The sequence below is a fragment of the Gadus chalcogrammus genome, chromosome 21, assembly GCF_026213295.1.
Source record: "Gadus chalcogrammus isolate NIFS_2021 chromosome 21, NIFS_Gcha_1.0, whole genome shotgun sequence".
In the NCBI taxonomy this organism is placed as follows: Eukaryota; Metazoa; Chordata; class Actinopteri; order Gadiformes; family Gadidae; genus Gadus; species Gadus chalcogrammus.
The window spans coordinates 11,843,388-11,867,367 of NC_079432.1; the positions used below are offsets into that span (position 1 = coordinate 11,843,388).

Here is a 23,980-nt window from a genome sequence, read left to right on the forward strand (position 1 = left end):
CACTGGGGGAGATCCAACCCGTTGTCTTTGGGCTGTCGACCAATAGAGCCACCGCACTATCCACTACAATGGACCGAGTCCCAGGAAGCTTTTACATTCATTATTTGTGAATAGAGAGAAAACGCAAGAGGCAGCCACAGAAACTCTGTGAACAACTAATAAATAAATAGAATAAAGAGTGCATACAACTCAATGACTTCTTTCAAGATGTAGCGGAAGCAGAAGCCATTAGAAAGACGGTATACGTGTCTACACTAGGTCAAGAATCCCGCCCCCGAGAGGAAATCAGGCCTTCGCCAGCATCTACAGTCGATAATGACGACCAGGTGACAGGTCGCCATGGCTATACGTCTCCTCTCAGGAGACATCGGATATCGAACCGTCGTCACAACAACAGCTCTCTTCGCTGTTAATTGATGAACTTGTCCCAAGAGCCCTCCACAAAAGAGAGAGAAGGGGGAGGGAGAGCGCCGGAGTGCAGGATTAGGGGCGAGGAAACGTGGGGGCGGCGACGGCGTTGCGATCCATTAGAGGGATTTGGGTGGTCCAGATGCTGCAGAAGATCTTAAGCTATGGTAAGCCGGCTACGCCACAGTGACTTCCAGCAGTACTGCGGCGCAGCTGAGATCTGTCAGCCTCGGCTATCTGATAAGTGAAGGGGGGGGGGGGCAGGCTGGGGGTCTGGGTGAAGAACTTGACAGAGTAAAACAGAGGGAGGGAAGAGCGTTTGCCTCAGGTGTGTGTGTGTGTGTGTGTGTGTGTGTGTGTGTGTGTGTGTGTGTGTGTGTGTGTGTGTGTGTGTGTGTGTGAGAGATCTGGGTGATCTGACAGAGAATGGCAGGAGGTGCAAAAGTAGGCCCGTCAATGTTGTGCATACACACAAACCCAGACGCACACGAGCACAGATCTACACGCAGCTGAAAAGCTGAAAGTTTGATGCCAGCCAGCCACAACTTCGGCTTTTCATCACCAAAGAAATGTCCATTCTGTTCTGTTCATGAAACTCATTCTAATTCACCGCAGTCTCTGGCGTCTACTGTTTGATAGAGATGGGGCATATGAGAAAATCACACAAATAAAATGAATGCAATGGACAACAATTTTTTACCTTGATTTGAAACTGTAGAGAAGTCCATTGATTTTAACATTATTTATGGGAACTAGCATGTCAGTTACACATGAACAGGAAACGACCATGTCATTTGAACATGAACATGAAACTACCATGTCATTTACACATGAACAGGAAACTACCATGTCATTTGAACATGAACATGAAACAACCATGTCATTTAAACATGAACACGAAACTACCATGTCAATTACACATGAACACAAAACGACCATGACAATTGCACTTGAACAGGAAACTACCATGACATTTCAACGTCTAGAGTTATAGCATCATCTTGAGATAAACGGAGGAAGTAAAGGACACAATTACACGATCACAACCATCATTTGAATGACACCAAAAAGCTTGTCGTTATGACAAGGTTGTATTTGAATTAATATTTGGAAGCTTCCGCAGATATCTAGAATTTCCTTCTAGCATAGTGGCGCTACGGTAGCATGAAGCATGTCGATCGTGATAAAAAACTTTTTTTTATTCCCTGTAAAGTTTTTTCTTCTTCAACCAAATTCCTGCTGTGGCAATTGTAGCACCTTTCTCCACCTTTTAAGTAAGTCGCAAACTTTCCATTGAGTCGATCAATCTTGCCTTTTGTGACTTGCCTGCTAGTCGCCAATGTGCCCACTGGAAAAATGGTAGCACTCACTTCAGACTCAAATAAATGAAATACATCACCATGGAAACGTGATATATACATTTATAGACTTCAACAATTGTAAAAAGAACACAAACATGAAGCCTTGCTCTGTATCGACAGGGTCCGCACAGATGTCCAACAGTGTTTCCATTCCTAACCAGGATATTCCCAAGGGTGTGATTGGCCAGGTTGGCCCAGTCGTCCCAACAAGAGGGGCAGAGACCCATTACCATCTGCCCTGGTGACAGGACGTCCCGGGACGATGGGGCAATGGGGCAAGGAGGAGGGTGGAGACCACAGAGGACGGAGGCAGAGGGGACATTCGTCACACACACACATTATGTGTGTGTGTGTGTGTGTGTGTGTGTGTGTGTGTGTGTGTGTGTGTGTGTGTGTGTGTGTGTGTGTGTGTGTGTGTTGGTGTGCTTCCATAGAGACCATAGATGTGTGAAAGAATCCATATGAAGAAATACGAGAATCGAAAAGTGTGCGTGGCCGCGACAAAGGCGAGGGAAGGGAAGGCCGGTCTGGGAACGCGTGGGGAAGGAGAGCATGCACCGTGGCTAACTGTGGCGAGGCTATTAGCGTGCTATGGTGTGGAAGAGGTGGACTAGGGCACCGACCAATCAACCAGCAGGTCCCACCTTACACAAAGTGCCATGGTCCGCCCTGGCTGAACCACATGGTCCGTCGCAATGAGCAGGAGGGGAGGAAAGAAAAAAAACGATTGGGGAAAAGAAAAAAGGAGGTTGGGGGAAAATAAAAAGCGAGACAGGCTGCGAACGAGATGAAAGAGAGGCGGATTGAACAGGGAAAGGGGCAGTAGCGTAATCAGAAGCGACTTTCCTGGAGAGAAAGGAGAAATGAGGATGGGATATCTGGTGAGGGCCAGAGGGAGTTGAGGAGTGAAGAATAGTGAAAACTGTTTTATTCCTCTCTTTTATTCTGCAAAGAAGAAAACTGGAGGAGGCTTCACCTCATGACCAGATCCTGTTGGCGGGTTAGCCAGCACCTAAATAGCCCTGCTGTTTTATAAACCATTACTTTTCTTTATTTTATTGCCTGGCAAAAAGTTTCTTCCTTCACTGTAGGCTACTTTAAAGTGGTGGCTGCATAACTCATCTTACTGGCGAAAGTGCCCTTAATGGAAAGTGGGGATTGGATAGGTTACTAATGCATGAGCTCTAACACCAAAGGATCACCTTTATCTCTTGGAACATGAAATAAAGGAACTGTGCATTAAGAGCCATTAATTCCTGTTTTTTGGCACATTGCTGCTGGCAGAGAGACTTCTGGACATAACTCTATAGGCACAGTTATGGTTCCACGTCGACGCAACGCAATGACCACGCAGACCCTTTAACACATTCATGTACCCGTTTTGTTCTGCGCCGGATTTTAGTGAGCGGACCACTCACAGCCCTTGCTGCTTCTATGCAAGGGCGCACGTCAGGCCCTTGCGTAGGACGCAAGGAAGGTCCTTAAGGACGTATTGGGTCTGCAAACCCCTTTCGTTGCGTCAACGTTGACTAACAACTAAGCCTTAACCCTACAGACCAGCATGGCACGTTCATCATCATCTAATGTTCCTGTCATCATTACTCTGGACCAGACAGGAACTTATTCGCAGTTTGGATAACTTTTTTGGCCATCTGGAAAAACTCGGCTGTTAGATCTTCTGCGAGAAAGTACTGCCCTATTTCTCGTCAGTATATCTAGTGGGGTTCACAGTCGTGATAAATATTGCCCCTAGAAATCCTTCATAAGGGAAGACGTTTTATAGGGAACGCTGAATCAATGTGTACGTTGGGTCGTTCAGAGAGGGAAATGTTTTATTTAGTGTACATAGTGTATGGATTAGGAAAAAGGACCGAATATAAGTTGATCAATACATTTTAGGGCAGGAAAAAATCCTTACAAATAATAGGTAATGGTATTCAATTGCAATGCAACACTGACTTAAATTTCCAATAAATGATACACGATATTTTGACTATGGGTAGTAACAGCAAGAGCAGGTTGGTCTAACATGCAGAGAGCGTTGAACAAAAAACAACCAAAAAAAACCCCTCAAATTGGTATCATTGATTTTCTCCCCACAGATGATGTCATTTTAAAAGCCCAAAATCCTGAACTTGATGTGACATCCCAAAGCCTATTCAATTGAGCGAATGGTTGAACGCCCGTTTGCAGTTTAATAACGCTCACCTTGCTCACTGGGAGGAAGAGGCAGAGGGAGAAACCTGCTGACTTGGAAGCCCCGGAACATTAAATCTCCTTTTAACTCAAAAGTCTGGGCTTAGGGAAGTTTTACAATAGATAACCTGAATCTCTACAGCCGCCTGACCTCAGAAAGATGGCAGACGTCCCATTAAGGCTATAGGCTCTGATCAAGGTGAAACATTTCCCTGCCTCTGCCATTTTGGAGGGTGTTTTTTATTCAGTGTCAGAAAAATGCAGCTTTGTTGTTTTTCATATACCCCCTGGGACATAATAAATGGCAAAATTTGCCCAAATGAATTGAAAGCTGCACCCCTGCTATGGTGAAACCTGATTAGACTACAATTAGCAGCTGATGAAAGGGGAGGAGGGAGAAGAAAGAGACAGAAGAATGCAGTAGGAGAGGGGAAAGAGAGAGAGGGGGGGGGACATGAAAGAGAAAGTAATGAGAGCAGAGGTAGAGAGAGGACACGACAAATGAAAGAGAGAACTGAAAGGAGGACTGAAAGGAGGCCATCGCAGAGGGATCGGGTGGAAACGGAGAGATTGCCGCTGAAATGAATGAAGGAGAAGAACGAAGGATCCTATGTGATTTCACGGAGCCTTGATCAAATCCCTGCGTTTCTTTTGCCACCCGAAAATATAATAATAAAAGAGTGAATAATAGACGCTATTAATTTCTTCTAATTTGTGTGGCCTTGTCACGTATTTCTTAGCTCCAAGAACTCTACAGAAAATAAACACCCACACTGTATCGGTGCATCTGCAGAACCGGCAAATGAGAGTTTGCAGGCTTAACGGATCAGGAGGCAAAACAACAACATGAAAATCAAACACGCATGTAATTGGCAAAAAAAAGAGTGCTCCGAAATAAAGTCTGCCACGTTACATCACACGTGTTTCATCATTTCAAGAGGGGGTGGTAACCTCCCTTCGCCTGGTGTGCACGCGTGTCCGCGGGTTGGCGGCGTGCCTCAGACACCGGTTCAGCAGTACGTTGAATAAGACTACAGACAACAGATCGAACACAGTGACCCAGGCGCAGGGGTGGCCCACTTTGGTCTCAAAAAAATGGCGACAAATATCTATGTGTGCATGCCTGTTAGTGGTATGTTTCCCTAACATACCACTAACACGGAGACAAAGGAGACGTGCACCTTTGTCCAAACGATGCGTGCTGACATTTGGCGTTCGCCACGACAACTAGAACCCATCTTGGCAAATGTAATGTGTGCGCCGTGTGAAAAGGGACGTTTGGAAGGACGGCCGGCTGGGTTAACGTGCCTTCTTCCTCCTTGTTTCTGTTCTCTCTGCTATCTCGCCCATTAGTCCTCATCAAAGGACCGGCGTGCTCACCTCATTACGGCTCCGTTCTCCTGTATCTGAGCCGGCGTAGCGGGAAAGCTCTCTAAGATAATGGCTCCTCTTTGAGCAACACAAACAAGGAGGGGGGGAGGCGGAGATAATGGGTGACTTAAACAAAAGTTTTGAGGGAATCATACTCTTTGAAACTCACTCCGTCTGGCCGCCTTGCCATCTGCCGGCACATTTTTAGAAGTTTTGTGTTTACAGTTTGATATTAGCCAGGGTATGAAACTATAGCTTTTTATGAGTAAGATCAAACCAAAAGGTTGTGTGGGGAAATCAAAAGCAACAGTTTGAATAAGGATAGTCACAGAAACATGTGAACAGAGGTTGTTGGTTTAATTGAGGTCAACATTTTATGATGGCAGGATAGGGTGATGGATTGGTTGTTGACTCTCGGCTGAAAGCTAGGTTTAATCCCCAAGTTACACATCCTCAAACGAGGCTTCACTGTAAGTCACTATGGATCGCTTTCGATGAAGAGTATCGTAAATCTTCTCCAGGCTCTGTAAAGCCAGTTTCAAACACGGGCCACACTCGAACTAAGTAAAAATGATGAGGATTCACACGTGAAATCATTGACCGGTTCCGCTACAAAAGAAGGCTGACATTTGAAAACAAGCTCCTCCAAATAGAAGATTAGTTTTATATGTCTCCATGTGTTTAAGTCTGCGTGCAAGTGTGTGTGTGTGTGTTTGTGACCTCAAAACGTGCAATCTGTTCCTAAATCTCAAGAACTCATTCTCATGATAGCATCTCAGTTGGGAGAAAAAGACTTACCATGCCCTTGAAGAATGAAGTCGACAAAAGCATGCAGCACCAGCATGCACGCACACGCCCATACATGCACACGCCTCACGCATGCACGCACGCACGCACGCACGCACACTCTACACTTCAGCTCTTGAGCCAATCTCCTCAATGGGTATTTTGAAGATAAGTCTTTGCTATCACAGCTAGTGCATTGTAGGTTGCAAAACCTCTTCATCACCTCTCTCAATTCTTGTCAGGAAATGTTAAAAAAGCCAACTTCTGATGTTGTTTTAGGAGCACCAACAAACAGAGCAAACACAAACAAAGCCTGTTCCTACATTTAGAGGCGAGGAAAAAACAACGAAACACCAAAAAGCTTGTCGTTATGACAAGGTTGTATTTAAAAGAGGTGTCACTCACATGCTTCCTGTCGCTGAGCTGCTGTCAGTTGGCAAAGAGCCGTTGGAGCGCTCCATCTGGGCCAATCTGTGAGGAACAGCATCATCATCATCATCATGAACAGAACCACCGGCACCATCATCCTCATCATCGTCATGTTTTATCAGATAAGACTAGGCCCGTTATATAGAGCCTGATATGTATTAGACTCCAACGGCGCTGTGTCATAAGCTTGTTAGGATACAATGAGGTGGGAACGTGGCGGCATGGTAATCACTTCATCAATCCATTAGCCTGTGTTCCCAAACTTCATTCTTAAGGTCACCAAACCCATCTCGTCTGAATTGAAATTCTGTCGAAAATTCTGTTGACAATAAAGTCCTCCGCCCAATTGATGATGATTAAGTGACCAAATACAATGTGGCTTAAGTGTTATTTTAAACTTATTAGATACATGTTTAGGGTGATAGACATTTTAACTATATATATATATATTCTATATATATTATATACATATATATATATATGCCAGCCTTATATACATAGATAAAAACATAAAACATACACACGACAAAGATAAAACCACATCATAGATGATACCCAAACCATCCATCTGAAATGTGTGTACGAGTGTCCCTCCAGGCCCCTCCCCTCGGTGGCCCACAGCGTGGCCCGACGCGGGGCCACGCTTGGTGGCGGGCGCGGGGTTCAGACATGGATCCAGACAAAGCAGGACTACTAATTAGATTGGCCCCGCAGATCAAAGCCAGTGTGTACTGAGCTCTGTAATAGGCTCGCTGTAGCCGGCTCGCTGGGCAGATTAGGGAACATGATCTTAACAACGAGCCGGACCGCCTTAGCATGCAGCGAGGCTATTCATGTGCACGTCCTGAAAGAGCTGCACTAACCCTTGTTGTATGGAGATGCGGCAGGTCGCAATTTGTGTGTGATTGTTCTGGAGTGGGTGCGTGTGAGCGTGCGCGTGATCATGCATTTGTTCAAATTGCCCTGTTGATGCGGGTTGGTGTCAAGGAAGGGATCCAGACAGAAGGTTAATGATGCGTTATTACAGGGAGGTTATAGGCCAGATGCACCGTACAAGGACAGAATGAAGACTACCAAAAGGTTTTCTGCGAGCGCGTACACAGACAAAAAACTGATGCAGCCGTCGGTGACAAATAAGCAAAGCGTGTGACCAGAATGTATGATGGCCCTGAATAGAGCTGGCCATTGGGAAGATCTACAGCCACTTTAATCCCAGCTACCATAGCCAGGAGTCCCCAGCCAAGATGGTGGGCGAGGGCAATATATTAAGAGAGCGGGCTGGCATGGCCGCCGGGCCCTGGCAGCCAGCACGCCTTTTGTGGGAATTATTTTGGTCATGATGTGTGAATCAACCCCCTCCCCCCTAAGTGCGTCGAAAGAATATCTGTGATTGATTCCGTCGCCCTCTAACTTCAAAGGCTCGGTGTAAATATTATTCAAACATATTCCCCAAAGACACGATCGTGTTTGGCAAATTCTCCACGAGCACCGAAACGTTGTGTGTAATTATCCGATGAATCAATGCCCCGATGATGAACCCTGGTGATGGGACTTACGTCCTCAATCAGGCGAAAAGGAGCGGGCAGTGCTTGTGCTTGAGCGAGCATTTACAACAACATCTGCCCCGACACTTAACAAGGCGGCTACCCTGAGGAGGTGAGAGGATGAACGGGTGGTGGTGGTGGTGGTGGTCGGTTGGAACGAGGCCTACCTGCTGGCATACTGCTCTATCCTGGAATGGGTGTCGTCATGAGAGAGCTGCGGTGACTGGGACAGCCTGTGAGAATGACATGGGAGGAAGGGGTGCAATGGATATGTGTGAGCAAATGGCCATGCACGAACAAACACACGGGTGGGCTCGACGTGATCCACGCACGCTATGCGTGGCCCCTGTGCAGCGTAAGCCCCCTGGAAACAAACAAATGATACACGCAACAATCTGGAGGAGGTGCCTATGGTGGACAACCGTGGAGAACAAAGCAGGGGAGTGATCTAGAGAGCTACTTGGTGGGCTACGTGCTATCCAAACGGGAGCTGGATACTGGTGGTGGTGGTGGTCGTGGTGGTGGGGGGTGGGGGGGGGGGCGGAGAGAAAGAAGCGTTAGTGGTTGCAGAAGAGGATGCTGGGAGGGGTGGTGGGTCGCGCTCTCGGCCGGTCGATCGTGGCAGGCGGGCATGCAGAATTAGACGTGCATGGGCATTGATGATGCGTGCCGTCATGCAATCGGGAACCGGTCGTGTGAGATTGGATGCAGGAGGGGGGGGAGGCATCCCGGTCAGGATGGGATTAGGATAGTGGGGGGGGGGGGGGGGGGTTGGCGGGGGGAGGGAGGGGGTCGGTGTCTGCGACCCCGGTGTCCCACTGGCGATACTCACTCGTACTGCTCCGGACACATGCTGATGAGGGTGACAGGACTGTAAGAGAAGAGATAGGGAGAGGGAGGGAAGGGGAGGTAGGGAGGAAGGGAGGGAGGGGGGGAAAGGTAGCACAGTACATTTTTTATCGGGATCACGAGTGTGCTAGAACAGTGGGGGCATGAGGGGAGAGGACGAGGGCAAGTCACAGTCCCCTCACCGTTCCGCAGACAACACATGGAAAAGGTGGAGTCTGCCGGAGGTATGGTTACCGCAAGTCATACTGAAGAATACATCCACAGAGGGGACAGTCAGTAGGATCTGATCAGAGGGAGTGTGAGTCACCAATAGTTATTTCACACTCCGGTCTGGAGATGACTAGGAGTCGCCCTTTCACACATGCAACACACAACAGGAGACAAGCCACATCAGCCGTGTTCACACATATCGGAGATGCTCTGTATACTTTAGGTGGTGGCCTAGGCAGTGTGTGTAGGAGGTACGCAAATAGTACGCAACAGAAGTCGAAGTGTTTTGTTTACAACACGTTGAAAATGGTGGTGACATCAACACTGCATTTATTAAGACGGATCCGCAATATCAACAGAAGAGTGGAAAGCAGAAAGAGGTTGGAACGCAAAAATACAGGAGAGAAGTGTCTCCTGGTTACAGGCCAGTCGCATGATAGAAACGTCATCAACACGTCAGCAACAGGACCTTAGACCTTGGGCCTGGGTGATTCAGACATTTCTGTTCACACATATGTCCCCCACCGGGGATTGCAGAGAGAGTTTTAGACATTCGGTGCATGTGTGAAAGGCCTATAAGTGAGTCACTTATCTGTGACCACTGCTAGCCACACTTGAGGTACACCCCAGCACTCTGCAAACAACCGAGCGGCAGGTCCAACCTCCCGCAGAGGAAAAGGACTCGATCCGTCTTTTACGAAGGAGTTATCAAACAACAAGGGGGCATGAGAACAGACGCTGTATCGGGTATAAGAGACGGCCGAAGTGTTAGACTTAAAGGTTACTCCAACCAGTGCTTAGAAAACAAAGAAAAACACATCAGTGACGCATGGGTGGTCAGACGAGCGACTGGGGATGGAATTCAAAGTGGTGGAAAGCTTTTACGACTAAATTATTGGTTTTGTTATGAAGCATTGCATATAGCATTGGCTGTTTCCCTTTGATATTCAATGACATTTGATGAGAAGCATTTCTTAATTGGTGAATAGAAGACTAAATATAGGAACCGAAAACTCATTATTTTCCTGAGTGGAGATTTGTGGGGGGGGGGTAGAACAGTTGGAGCCGGTAAGATCATGGCTCAACAATTTGGATGGGGGTCGAGAGATTGGTTGGTCGGCTTCCTCTTCTTCAGGTGTTTCTGTTCTCAGTATGGAGGATTCAGAGAGCTGTGCGTGTCTCGATTCTTGCACGACGCGATAGCTTAAGCAGTTACGCTCTTCTTACCACGAGGAGAATAACAAATGTAAGAGAGAGAGGGCGAGCGAGAGCGATCGAGAGAGAAATGGAGAGAGAGAGCGAGAGAGCAAGAGAGAGATGGAGAGAGAGAGCGAGAGAGAGAGAGAGAGAGAGAGAGAGAGAGCGAGCGAGCGCGATCGAGAGAGAGATGGAGAGAGAGAGCAAGAGAGAGAGAGAGATGGAGAGAGCGAGAGTGATAAAGAGAAAGAAAGAAAGAAAGAAAGAAAGAAAGAAAGAAAGAAAGAAAGAAAGAAAGAAAGAAAGAAAGAAAGAGAAACAAGAAGACAAAACCCCCATGCCAGTCGACCGTGAGGGACGGATCATTTTGCTCGCTAGCGTGTTTTTTTTCTTTTTACGTTTTGTATTTTCAGCGGAGCACGGCGAGCCTTTGCTGAGCTAGTGATATTCTTTTCCCATCATTCCTCTGACCCCGTCTACCGTGACTGAGCCGGCTGTTTTAACCTTCAGATGGGAGCGGCACCTCGTAAAACTGGCGGGACTAGTTAAGGGCCGAGAGACACAGAGAGAGACACGGAGAGAGAGAGACACGGAGAGAGAGAGACACGGAGAGAGAGAGACACGGAGAGAGACACGGAAAGAGAGAGACACGGAAAGAAAGAGAGAGAGAGAGAGAGAGAGAGAGAGAGAGAGAGAGAGAGAGAGAGAGGGAGAGAGAGAGAGAGGGATGGTATCACAGAGTGTGGGAGTAATAGAAATAAAGTGCGCAAGAGCGGAAAGGCTTTGAAACCGAGAGGGATCTAGCGGCTATAGGAAATGAACCGCGATGAAGCGAAAAGAGAGGGAGAGAGAGAGAGAGAGAGAGAGAGAGAGAGAGAGAGAGAGAGAGGGAGAGAGAGAGAGAGAGAGGGCTTTCTGAGCTCTGCTTCAGAGGACCCAGTTGGCCAAATTTTTGGAAAACCGGGCAGAGTGCAGGTTTCCTGAACTTCGGTCAGATTTTATTTTCTCACTTTTTTCATATACACGAAAATCGCTTTGTGCACACACAGCAGGGTTTAATAAACAAATAAAAAACATTGGGCTTAATATTTCCATTCACGGTGATGGAGTGGACCTAATCGACCGTGGAAACAGCCCCCGAAATTCAAAAGCAAAAAAATAAGTTCAATTTGGAGAGTGCCATTCAAATAATGGCCATTGTGAAACGTAGACCTGCACTCTGCCCGGTTTTCAGATTGGCTTTTCAACTGCTCCGTGGGGACACACGACAGCCTCCTTGCCCAATAGCAATTTTGGACGTGACTGGCAGCCGATAGCGCGATCCATTGCCAAGACAAGCGTCTAATGTGTCAATCCCTGCGTCGGCAGCAATACCAAAGATAGATTTGTGAAAAAATCGAAGCTGTGTGTGTGTGTGTGGTACCACAGCCTGCCACGTATTCTCAAACCAGACACCTCCTCAAACATGTCAGACAAAAGACAGTAAGACAGTGCTGGCTCTGTAGATTCTTGGGTGGGTGTGGGTGTGGGGCTTTGGGGGAAGAGAGAGAGAGAGAGAGAGAGAGAGAGAGAGAGAGAGAGAGAGAGAGAGAGAGAGAGAGAGAGAGAGAGAGAGAGAGAGAGAGAGAGAGAGAGAGAGAGAGAGAGAGAGAGAGAGAGAGGGATGGGTGTAGGTGTGGGGGGAGATAGAGTGAGAGGGATGGTTGTGGTATAGCAGAAAAAGAACTGACAAATATATAGGGGACGAAAGTCAGCAAGAGAGGGATGAGAGAAATAGGTAGACAAAGACAAGAGTCAGGCAGAAAAGTAAGAAAAAACTGAGAGAGAGAGGGAGAGAGTATAAGAGTGAGAGACAGAGAGCGAGAGAGAGAGAGAGAGCTAAAGGATGAGGATGTAAAGTAACACCCACATTTAAGAAAAAGGAAGAGAGGGGGAGAGAGTATAAGAGAGAGAGAGATAGGGCTAAAGGATGAGGATGTAAAGTAACACCCACATTTTGTCAGAGGAGACATCATTAACGCCAGTAGGATACTGTGACACCCTGAAAGGCCCTGAGAATGCATTCCCTTCCAGAGCATTTAGATGTTCATAAACAGCGACGTCAACAGCAAAATCGTTAAATAAAAAACGATAATAACCGCCGCTACGGAAGACAACAATCAATAGCAAGGTTTTCACCGCTTTTAACTCACGGCCATTAGTGGAGGACTGGAAACTCAAATCACTCTCCGCAGAGATCAATGTGTTTTTTAACTGTTATTGTCTCTGAAGCCAGCAGGACATCACTAGCTATTATTTCAGGGCATTACTATGGCTCTTAATTTCAGCTCAATTTATCGGCGCGTTAACAGGGTCAAATTATGTCACCAGGTTTACACACTTTCCCTGTCAGTCTTTTGGCTCCAATTAGGAAAAGTTTGACATTTGTTATCTAGAGTTTTACCGTAGTTGCACTATATAGACATTACATTGTGCTGCACTTGCTAACAACTGCGGCTTGAACAAACCTGGATATAAGCCACGCCCGGGTAAAGGCTGCTTTAACAAATGCCCAATTTGAAGCATATCAAAGCACATCCGACGGGCCCCATGTGGTCTTTGTGGATCTCAAAGTCAAAATTGAGCAGCTCACTCACTGCAGACGCTGCCGATAGTGTGGGGATGGACCCACCCGGAAGAAGGTAACCACACTTCAGATCCGGTGAAGGTTGTAATGAGTCCGCAGAAAGCCTTTGAAATGCTGTGATGTTGATATCTAAGGATTTTTGTGCGATTGGCAGGATAGTGTCAAAGGATTACATGCTGAAAGATGTATATGGCAATTCAAGTTTGTGCCAGTAGGGGATTACCATTAAGAGAATATTGATTGTGTCACCAACTCTTTGAAAAGTATTTGCATAGAATAAAGGGAATAATCACTGTGGAGCGAAATTGCTGCACGCCAAAATCTTCTCACACCGACTTTGGTCATACAACTTTGTATATAGCTGCACTCTTATATGGGCAGTACAACCGAAATGTGTCTGAGTTACGGGAGTCATATAGTGCATATAATTATACATACTATTGTATGATCTTTTTTTTCCCATTATTCCATAGGTCTTCGGTTGGAATGACAAATAAACTCATAATGTATTTAAATGAGACCGGTGTCTCTTAGCATAGGTTTAGAGTTGGAGGAGGGCAATCACGAGCTCTTTGTTTGAATGATCGAATGTAGCTCAACCTTTACCAAGCCGTGTAATTAGGTAAAGATTTCCGTGGGCGGCGTGAGTGGGTGGCGATCTGTTCGCTCAAGGTGCAGAAAAACCGGAGTGGGTGTCAGAAAAGCGTGGCGGAGAAGCTATTTGGTGAGACAGTGCATTTAGCGGGTGAGAAAATACCAGCGAGCCACTTCCCTCTATCCTCTCACTCGGCTTGCAGTGTCGTTGGAAGCCACTTTGACAAGCTCCAAAGTCCCAGAGGGAACCCTTAAGATTCGGATTGTTGAAAATATATATTCAATTATTTTCCAACGTTTGGACGGATCCATTATCATTGTATAATTACCGGTATATATATTTTATGCATGCAGATTGTGTGTGAGTGGCACACAAAAGAAATCAAATAAAAATATTAGAATACTTTGGGAGTACCAGGGGAGGGAACAGAGAGTTGACCTTGGCAGTGACCTATTGCATGCGTTTATTAACTTGTGGATGGAGGACGTCTGGAGGCTCGTGAATGTGAGAAGCAAAACACTAGTGGGCGTTGGGTTGAATGGCATCTCCCCGGTAACCGATCACACCCGTATCCCGCTCCTTTAACGGGATTTAAATGAAAATGACCCGAGTCATCCCTGCGTGTAAACAGTGGGGGAGAGAGCACCGGGAGCACCAGGCATGTCCTCACCTCCCCGGCAGCGAGAGAGAAGACAGTTGCGACGCCAAGGGCGTGACTCTCTCCCCCATCCCCCTCTGCCCATTTTGGCAAGACATTTTGGTGGTGTGCTGTGTTTGTCAGGCGAGGGGACTATGACAGGGCGGTGGTTCACACACACACACACACACACACACACACACACACACACACACACACACACACACACACACACACACACACACACACACACACACACACACACACACACACACACAGACAGAGGGAGAGAGAGAGCATGAGAGAAGAGAGCGAGAGCGAGAGCGAGAGCGAGAGCGAGAGAGACAGAGACAGAGACAGAGACAGAGAGAGAGAGAGAGAGCGAGAGCGAGAGCGAGAGCGAGAGCGAGAAAGAGAGAGACAGAGACAGAGACAGAGACAGAGAGAGAGAGAGAGAGAGAGAGAGAGAGAACAAGGGTGACAGAGAGGATACGGCAAAGACACAGGGAGAGGAGTGACAGGACGTGGGAGGGACAGGTTGAGGTAATAGCTAGAGGGGCGGAGACAGAGAGAGGAGATAGTCATTGTGAGAGGTACAGAGAGGCAGGGGAGAGCGAGAGAAAGTAAGCAGAAGGACTGAGAGTCGTGAGCGTTCTTATGTGTCCACCTCACGTGGATGTCCCCTGAAGGGCGGGGCTCCTCGTCTTAGTCTGTGTGTTGTCGTAGTTTGTTTAGTATTGTTGTTTGTGCCGGGGAGGCCAGGCAACGCAGGGACGTGATGAGTGGAGCCGGCGCGAGGCGTCGACATCCTTTACGCTTAGAATGACATCCAGGAAGGAAAACGGATAAAGCAGATACAGTATCCGCGCGGAAAGCTAAAAGCAACGGGTGGATTTATAAAAGGAGGGACGACAGCTCTATGATTACCGTCCCCAGACTGACAGACACGTACACACTGGCTGACAGGACATTTGTGAGGTGCCGAAGAAAAAACGACTTAACGCGTTGGTGCATTAAAATAGAAATGGATCCCAGGGTGCGGTGGTGGACCATAATTCAACGGCTCCACAGCTGGGCGGAGTTCTGCTCCGTTCATTTGCATAACGTGCTGCTGGTAAACGGTCTGCTCCGGGGAAGCAAGAGCTACCCCCAGCCCGGTAAATCAGGACCTGTCATCGAGACCACAGCTAGCCAGCCAGCCAGTCAGCCAGTCAGCCAGCCAGCCAGCCATCCTGCCAACCGGCCAGCAGTCAGTCAGCCAGCGGGCATGCCAGCCAGCCATACAGTCAGTCAACCAGCAATTAAGGCAGTCAGTCAGCCAGCCATCCAGCCATCCGGCGAGCAGTCAGCCACCCGCCAGAGAGATGTATAGCTCTGGGAACGTAACCAGGTAAAGGCCGGGCTCACAGCCAAATAAACCCACAAATATAGATTGCTACGCTCCCTCCTACTCCGAGCTACACCCAAACACACACTCTCCTCAGTAGAATTTACTGTGTGTGTGTGTGTGTGTGTGTGTGTGTGTGTGTGTGTGTGTGTGTGTGTGTGTGTGTGTGTGTGTGTGTGTGTGTGTGTGTGTGTGTGTGTGTGTGTGTGTTCCCCGCCCTTCCATGTTTATACTTTTTGGGCGGTAGGGGCTGGGGTCCATCGTGGAATGACAAGTTGAATCCCGACCAAATGAAATGACAAACACTTTCTCCTCCTCTCCATATGTATAAATATAGATATACGCATAAAGCCACAGAACCAATGCAAATATGTGTTGTGTGTTTTCACTAGATCCGGGACGTACGTCTCCATGTTGTCTCCCTCCAGCACTGTCTGCACAGGGAGGTAGCCCAGCCGCGGGTGCTTGGCAAAGTACTTCTTGGAGCGGAACTTGTTCTTCAGCACCTTGGTGAAGTCACGCATGTCCTCTCCCGACGTGGTCTGGCGATATAAAGAGAGCCAGAGAGCCAGAGAGCCAGAGAGCCAGAGAGAGAGAGAGAGAGAGAGAGAGAGAGAGAGAGAGAGAGAGGATGTAGATTATTAGTTACATTAAATATATTAGTGTTTGCCCGTGTTTTGCTAACGAGATAATTTGCAAGTGTTTTCCCCCCCGTCGGAGTGCTTTCTGCACAGGCAATTGACAATCAATCCCCCTGGACAAATGTACCCACGCACACACATAGACACCCACGCACGCACACAGACACACACACACGCATGCACACACACCCCCCCAAGTTGACAGATGCGAGGCAGTGAGCTGACTATAATGATTTCCCATGGCTTATTTACCAACACACAACCTAAAACGTGACGTAGATTGGGAAACAAGCAATTATCCAGCCTCATCCAGCCAGACGTTTGAAAGGTGGGGAGCTTTCCACTCCATTACTCAGATGACAACACACAGTGTGTGCATATAACTGAGAAATACATTACTATTATCCATAACTATCCATATCAATATGCTACATATTCTTTACATTATTATCTGAAAAAAGACTGAAACTAGAGAAAGAGTAGGGCTTTTATTTTCTTCTTCTTCAGCAAACCACTGTACTTAATTATCCAATCCTTGATTTAATAACCGGGGGGGGGCTTGGAAATTGAGAAACCTGACATATTTCAGTTAAGGGGAAGGCATAAACCAACGGTGTTTTGTTTGCCTCGCAAGAAATAAGCAGTAATCCACGAGAGCTTTTAGTTTATGAGCGCCATCACGAGGCTGTCGCCGTCGCTTCAGGGGACGTCGCCACACACTGACACGGCCAAGCACAGCAAGGCCAGCGAGTGAGGGGAGGGACGGCGTCGGCACCGCTCGCTTCGGCCACGCTTCCAAATTAAAAACTTGAAGAACGTCTTCATTAACCGACGCTGCTCATCGCTCACACATCCCCGAGCCGAGTCGACATCCTCCGCCAAGGTTGGAGGTGCCTCCAGTCTCAATTTGCGGAGAAACTAAATGGCTGCTTCAAAATGGCCGCTCCCAGCCACAGCCGCTCAGATTAGCAGAGTGCGTAATAATCGTCTCAAAATGTGTGCCATTGACAAATAAATGAAAATAGACAGAAGATACAGGAACAGCTTGACAATGTTGTTTTGGGTTGTTGAGGGGTACTTTGTACTTTGTTAGCGAGACGCGGGAAGAGGACTGGAGAACATGTTGTTAGAAGTGTAAGCCCCGAGGACAGCATGGCGCTCCAGTAACGAGTTTGCCAACACACTCAGACTTTTTAGTGCCTAGCACTGGCGGAGATGTAGGACAGCGAGCGCGATGCACAATGTGTAAAACAGGCCAGGAGATAAAGAAGAAAGCACCACTTTGTGTGGCAGGCTCGTGGAACAAACCCCCTCTGAACAAGGAGAGAATACAGTCAATCTCACTCCCAGAGTCTTCCTCTCCTCTATTCTTCTGCCTCGTGAAGAGCAAGGAGGAATATCGCTTTTCAGGGAGAAATTATAAATCACACACTCTGTTATAAGAGAGAAAGAGGGAGGTAGAGAGAGAGGGATTCAAAGGAAGAGAGCGAAAGTTAACCAGACTGAGAGCGAGAGCGAGAGAAAGAGAAAGAGAACAGAACAGAAGAGGAGAGAGAGGCTTCACACATTGGTCCATGTGAAACCAATTTGGACAGAGAGCAGTTCGAGGAATCAGACCAATTGACAGAGTGGTGTGGGGAAGAGAATGGAGGCCGGAGTGGCCGGGGTCTCTGTGGGTCTTCCAGGGTGTAACCTCATTGTATGATGTGATAGACATAGTGTGTGTGTGTGTGTGTGTGTGTGTGTGTGTATGTGTCTGGGTATTCAAACCAAGCATGTAATATATTCTGGGGGTTAACAGGAGTGACTATTACTCTAATAAATGAACAGCCCTAATGAATGATAAGGATAAAGCGCTACAAAACGTGTGTGTCTGTGTGTGTGTGTATGTGCATACACTAATGTGTGAGTAGCACAGGGAGGGTATAATTAAATTAATTCACAGAGTATATGAGCCTGTGGAAAAGAGATAGGAAATGAGCCACTAGACATGTGTGTGTGTGTGTGTGTGTGTGTGTGTGTGTGTGTGTGTGTGTGTGTGTGTGTGTGTGTGTGTGTGTGTGTGTGTGTGTGTGTGTGTGTGTGTGTGTGTGTGTTTGATTACGCGCATGGGAGTGGGCGTGCGTGCGACTCTCACCGGCGTGCAGTACTCCACCATTGGGTAGTTGAGCTTGTGGCCCTTGGCGGTTCGCCCGGAGAAGAAGCAGCTCTGACACACGTCATAGTTGAAGTGTTTCAGACTGCGATACCTGGGGACAGAGACATGTGTGAGAGAGAGACATAGAGACAATGTGTGAGAGAGAGAGACATAGAGACAATGTGAGAGAGAGACATAGAGACGCAGGGTGTGAGAGAGAGACATAGAGACAATGTGTGAGAGAGAGTCATAGAGACACAGGGTGTGAGAGAGAGACATAGAGACAATGTGTGAGAGAGAGACATAGAGACCATGTGTGAGAGAGAGTCATAGAGACACAGCGTGGGAGAGAGAGACATAGAGACAATGTGTGAATGAGAGACAGAGACACAGCGTGGGAGAGAGAGACATAGAGACAATGTGTGAGAGAGAGAGAGACAAGATGTGTGAGAGAGAGACATAGAGACAATGTGTGAGAGAGACACGAGACACAATGTGAGAGGGAGACGGAGACATTTGAGAAACAGCATGTGAGAGGCAGAGACATAGAGACATAATACGAGAGAGAGAGACATAGAGACACAATGTTGGAGAGAGACATAGACACAATGTGAGAGAGAGACATAGAGACACAATGTTGGAGAGAGACATAGAGACACAATGTGAGAGAGAGACATAGAGACACAATGTGAGAGAGAGACATAGAGACACAATGTGAGAGAGAGACATAGAGACACAATGTGAGAGAGAGACATAGAGACACAGCGTGTGAAAGAGAGAGACATAGAGACACATTGTGAGAGAGAGACATAGAGACACAATGTTGGAGAGAGACAGAGACACAGCGTGTGAAAGAGAGAGACATAGAGACACATTGTTGGAGAGACACAGAGACACAACGTGTGAGAGACATAGACAGCGTGTGAGAGTGAGACAGAGTGACAATGTGAAAGAGAGAGGGAGACATAGAGCCACAAAGTGAGAGGTAGAAAGAGACATTGAGACAAAAGTCTGAGAGACATAATGTGGCAGAAACAAAAAGTGAGACATAAAGTCATCGAAGAGGAAGAATAGGAGCAGTGTGAGAGATGGAGCGTAGAGAGAGGGAGCAAGAAAAATGCAGCCCAAGACGGCACAAAGGACACACATTCAATTACAGAGAAGGACAGACTCTGAGGGAGAGCGAGAGAGACCCACAGTGTGAGCCAAACACAAGTGTGTGTGAGTGAAGGAGGGAGCCGGAGACAGACACATGGGGCACACAGAGGCAGCCAGACAAAACTGGAGCTGAGCGGAGTGACACGGGGCAAGATGGAGTAGCCCGGACAAAAGGGAAGAGCGGGGCAAGGGCGGCGGACGAAGTAGGAGATAAGAGCAGATATATAGTGGACACAGCCACAAAGGAAGACAGACAGCAACTAATGGCTAGTGGAACTACTGTGTGGCTGGTGTGTGTGTGTGTGTGTGTGTGTGTGTGTGTGTGTGTGTGTGTGTGTGTGTGTGTGTGTGTGTGTGTGTGTGTGTGTGTGTGTGTGTGTGTGTGTGTGTGTGTTGACGCTTGTGTGCATTGTGTGTGGACATGCATGAGCGTGTACGCATGCGTGTGTGTGTGTGTGTGTGTGTGCATGTGCGAGTGTGTGAGTCAGTGGGTCCAGCGATAAAACACATTACCGTCTATGCCTGTGGGGCGTATATGCCGTAGATCTCCACTTAAGTGCCCCGTTATTCATCCGTGGGACGCATGGGCAATAGGGGCGTGGCCGCGGCGTGCGCGACAAACGGCTACATCGCTAGCGGTGGCCGTCCTCGACGGCTGGGCCATTAAGGCCCTCTTAACGGAGAACGGAGCCCCCGACAGTCAACGGATCTGCTCCTTCATCTCTCTCTCTCTCTCTCTCTCTCTCTTCCCCTACCCCTCTCTCTCCCTAGCTCTCTCCCCCTCTCTAGCTCTCTCCCCCTCTCTAGCTCTCTCTCCCTCTCTAGCTCTCGCTTTCCCTCTCAAGGTTAGCTCATTGGAGAGCGAGAGAGGGTGAGTGAGAGAGGGACAGTGATGATCTACGAGAGCCCATACATCAGAGGCCGGAGCCGTGCCCAAGACACCGGCGCGTCAAACGCACCATTACACGTTGACGTGCAGCATATTAGTGGAAGGGGGGGTTTCACCTTCAGAAGAGCAGGCCGCTAATACCCTTAATTAATCGTTTTAGTTCAGGTTTAGTTTCACTGCGAGGATTGGCTTTGGAGGGCGTCCCCACCACCGTCCCTCCTGGTTGGCCGGGAGAAGTTGCACTTCAGAGGGTGTGCGGCGCGGGGCTCAACACCAGCAGCCTCACAAAATGACCAGCACTGCCCCGGCTGCCCTCACTCCAGCCAATGAGTTATTCCCTCTCCCCCCATCCCCCCCGCCCCCCCCCCGCCCCCCCATCGATCACTGACAAGGCCGGGGCGCGTTGTGCTTCGTCGAGCGTTGTGCTTTCGTCAAACGTCTGACTGGATGTCCCCCCCCCCCCTTCCCACTACTTAGCATGGACCGACGCATGCTGTCCAAAAGTGCATCCACGATTGTATCTTTTCGATCGCTTGGTGGACGTTTCTTCCGATGTTAAGCATCTCCCTCCGGGGGGTTAAGCTCTCCTCTGTCAAACAAGCTCTTTCTGGGCAGAAGAAGAGCACACGCTCGCCGGATTTCTGTGACGTGGGTTTCCGTGTCACTGCTCATCTTGGCTCGCGGCGTAAACATTGGAAGACTGAAAAGCATTTGGATGAAAGCATTGCCGGAATTGGAGAAAGAGCAGTAGCGGCTTGGGCCATACGGTCTAGCTGTCCCACATCAGAAATGCTCCCCCCTCGAATGTGACCTAAAGTGTGCGTATGTGAGTGTGTATGCATCACATAGCATATATAACGCAAATCGGATTTGTGTTTCAGTGCATGCGATCTCTATTGTGTTTTAGAGAGATTCTTACCGTCTATATTCATGTATACCTGTGTCTTTCGAGGGGAAGTGCATGAAAGATCCAAGATAGATTAGTGTGTGTGTGTGCGTGTCTTTGTGTGTGTGTGTGCATGCATTTACCTGAAGCCCACGATGGGACACTCCTTGCAGATGTTGCACTTGGCCTGGTGCTTGGCCGTCTCGGCGGCGGCCACGCGGTGCAGCACGGGCAGCCACACCATGGACTGCGGCTCCATGCGCATCCAGTCCACAAACTGCCTGGGCTCCAGCTCCACCTTGTTACCCACCTGACGGAAACAAACGCACAGGGCGTTAGGACCGCGGGGGAGCCCTTTGCAGGGGTCGGTGGGTGTTCCAGGCAGCAACCCCATTAAAGTTCACAGCAAACCGAGAGAGAGAGAGAGATATAAAGCTTGTGGCTGAGGTGTCAACCCGCCAGCCCAAACGATATACGGGGGCTCACTCAAATGGACCAGGGATGGGTTGTTACTCTCCGCTTGTTACCTTAAGGTCTAGTAAACGTGGACGTATATTTAAATTACTTCCCTGCGGAAGACTAGTGGTTTGAATTGTGGACAGAAACTAAACTATTTAAAACAGTTTATGGGCTACTTATTGACGTTGAGTGTTTTCAAATAGATGCCGATAAAATTGTAATTGCCATATTTTTCATGCGTTTACTTTTCTTCATGCCTTAAGGCTTCAGGAAAATATCCATCATACCGTTAGTATGTGGACTAAAAAAGTAACGGTAGCCAAAAAAATGTAGATTTTGGCTTCAAGGCATTCATCTCAAACTCCAAAGCCCTTAATAGCGTTTAATGTTTTAATAACCGTTCTGTTTGATATTAGTTGGTTTGCCCTGTCGAGCTACCCTGAGATATTCAAGCATCGGGTATTTCATTGCTGTACGTGAATGCTGCTTGTAATTATGTTGGCATGACAAAAAAACTGAATCTTGCTCATTCCGACATTCATCCGAAGGTTACCCCATGCTAGAGACTATGGCGCACACTCTCGTCCCTCAGACGTACTTCACCATTGCATTACGTTGTTGTTCAGATTTGCGTCTCGCCATTAGGTCCATAGCTGCTGGATAAGCAGGAGGCAACCCTTACACTCCCCCTTCTCTAACGAGTGGAGAGGGCAACGGGAGGTCGCTGCACAAAGCAGCCGGCTGAACAACAGCGTAGCGAGCAATCTCAGAATGAACAGAATTAAAGCTCTTCAAGTGAACCAACCAGAGGCCATATAGATATGAGTGAGTAGGTGGTGGCTGTTGGTTTCTTCAATAACACTCTGCAGGCAGGACGTGTTCCTCAAAATGACACGTAAACACTGACTGACTGACTGACTGACTGACTGACTGACTGACTGCATTGTTTGAAAGACCCCACCCGTCCAACAGGAGACCAGAGGACTAGCAGCCCTGATTCAGAGCCCGAGGGCAAGACACACTCTTTCCCTCCCTCGCCACCTGCCATTTGACTTAACATTCCCAGAGTACCTCCACTCCAAGGCACCAGATTGTTTATGGCTGAATGGAGTCCTCCCTACTTTGCTTGCACCATCGATACCGGTGATGATGCAGTGAGAAGCCATCGCCAAAAGTAAATATACGAGCTGTCCAGTCTCTGGTTTTACCCCCTTTACTTTAACCTTTACTAAGCCTAGCTCAGTGCTTCCCCCCACCCCTCCCCCACAGATTAATGACACCCTGGGGTGGGGTCTATGGGGCATGAGGGTACTGGGAGGACACTCAGAGTGATGAGAGGTGTGTCTGGGGAGGTTGATGAGTGAGAGGGGACATATTTATTGAGGTCAGACTCTTCAATCACACACTCATTACACCATAAAGGGTCCGGGGTGGCACTGCGCTGACACTCGCGGGTCGAGCACCGACACGGGTTGCAGGGTTGTTAGTGAGTGTGTGTGTGCGTGCGCATACGTGTGTGTGACTGTGTGTGTGTGTGTGGACAGGTGTGTGCATGGGGAGAGGGCTTGGGCAGGGATGTGCTCTGTATTTGCATGTGTGTATGCGTGAGAGAGTGGCACACGGATGTTAGTGTGTGTCCTAGTATATGCGTGTGTGTGTGTGTGTTTGTGTCCCAGTGTGTGAGAATTTGTGTGCGCGTGTGTGTGCCAGCACTGGTAGGTGAAAAAGTGATGCGCAGTGTTTGCCCATGTGTCTATGTGTTTAATAATTGCCACGGTGGTGTTAGTGCGTGTGTGTGCGTGTGTTCGTGCAAGTTTGTGTGTTTGCGTAAGCATCCCAGAGTTGTGAGTGAGTGTGTGTGTGTGTGTGTGTTCGCATCCCCAGCGTGCGCGTGTGGGGGGGTGATGACAGCATGATTAATGGCCACCACTGCAGGCAGCTCTTGTCATGGTGTGCGATCGTGTACGGCTCTCCGAGAGCATGTGCATATTGATGTGCTAATGGTGGAGACGAGGGTGTTGAAGGGAAGGAGGAAGTGACTGGCGTTATGATACAGCATTTCTTTCTGCACACAGTCCCGCCACCGCTGGGTCCGATCCCCTATGCCAGCCCCGCTCCAGCGGTCGCCGTTTTGGGGGGGAAAAAATGGGGCAGAAGAAGAAGAAGAAGAAGCGCTCGAAATTTACAACTTCTTAATTTCCAAACGTCCCGACT

At 48.2% G+C, this 23,980-nt stretch overlaps 1 protein-coding gene across 2 annotated transcripts in view; it reads right to left on the bottom strand.

Moving 5' to 3' along the window:
• Positions 1-23,980, bottom strand: part of LOC130374577 (utrophin-like) — a 69,616-nt gene that overhangs the window by 11,282 nt on the left and 34,354 nt on the right. Inside the window, exons 14-19 of one of the 2 annotated variants that reach the window (XM_056581412.1) lie at positions 21,451-21,617; positions 18,375-18,486; positions 16,002-16,138; positions 8,928-8,966; positions 8,263-8,328; positions 6,528-6,593 (exon numbers count right to left, since the gene is read on the bottom strand). In XM_056581412.1, the coding sequence (XP_056437387.1) occupies positions 6,528-6,593; positions 8,263-8,328; positions 8,928-8,966; positions 16,002-16,138; positions 18,375-18,486; positions 21,451-21,617 (587 nt within the window). The remainder of the gene's footprint in view (positions 1-6,527; positions 6,594-8,262; positions 8,329-8,927; positions 8,967-16,001; positions 16,139-18,374; positions 18,487-21,450; positions 21,618-23,980) is intronic. The other variant, XM_056581413.1, reaches the window with a different exon arrangement.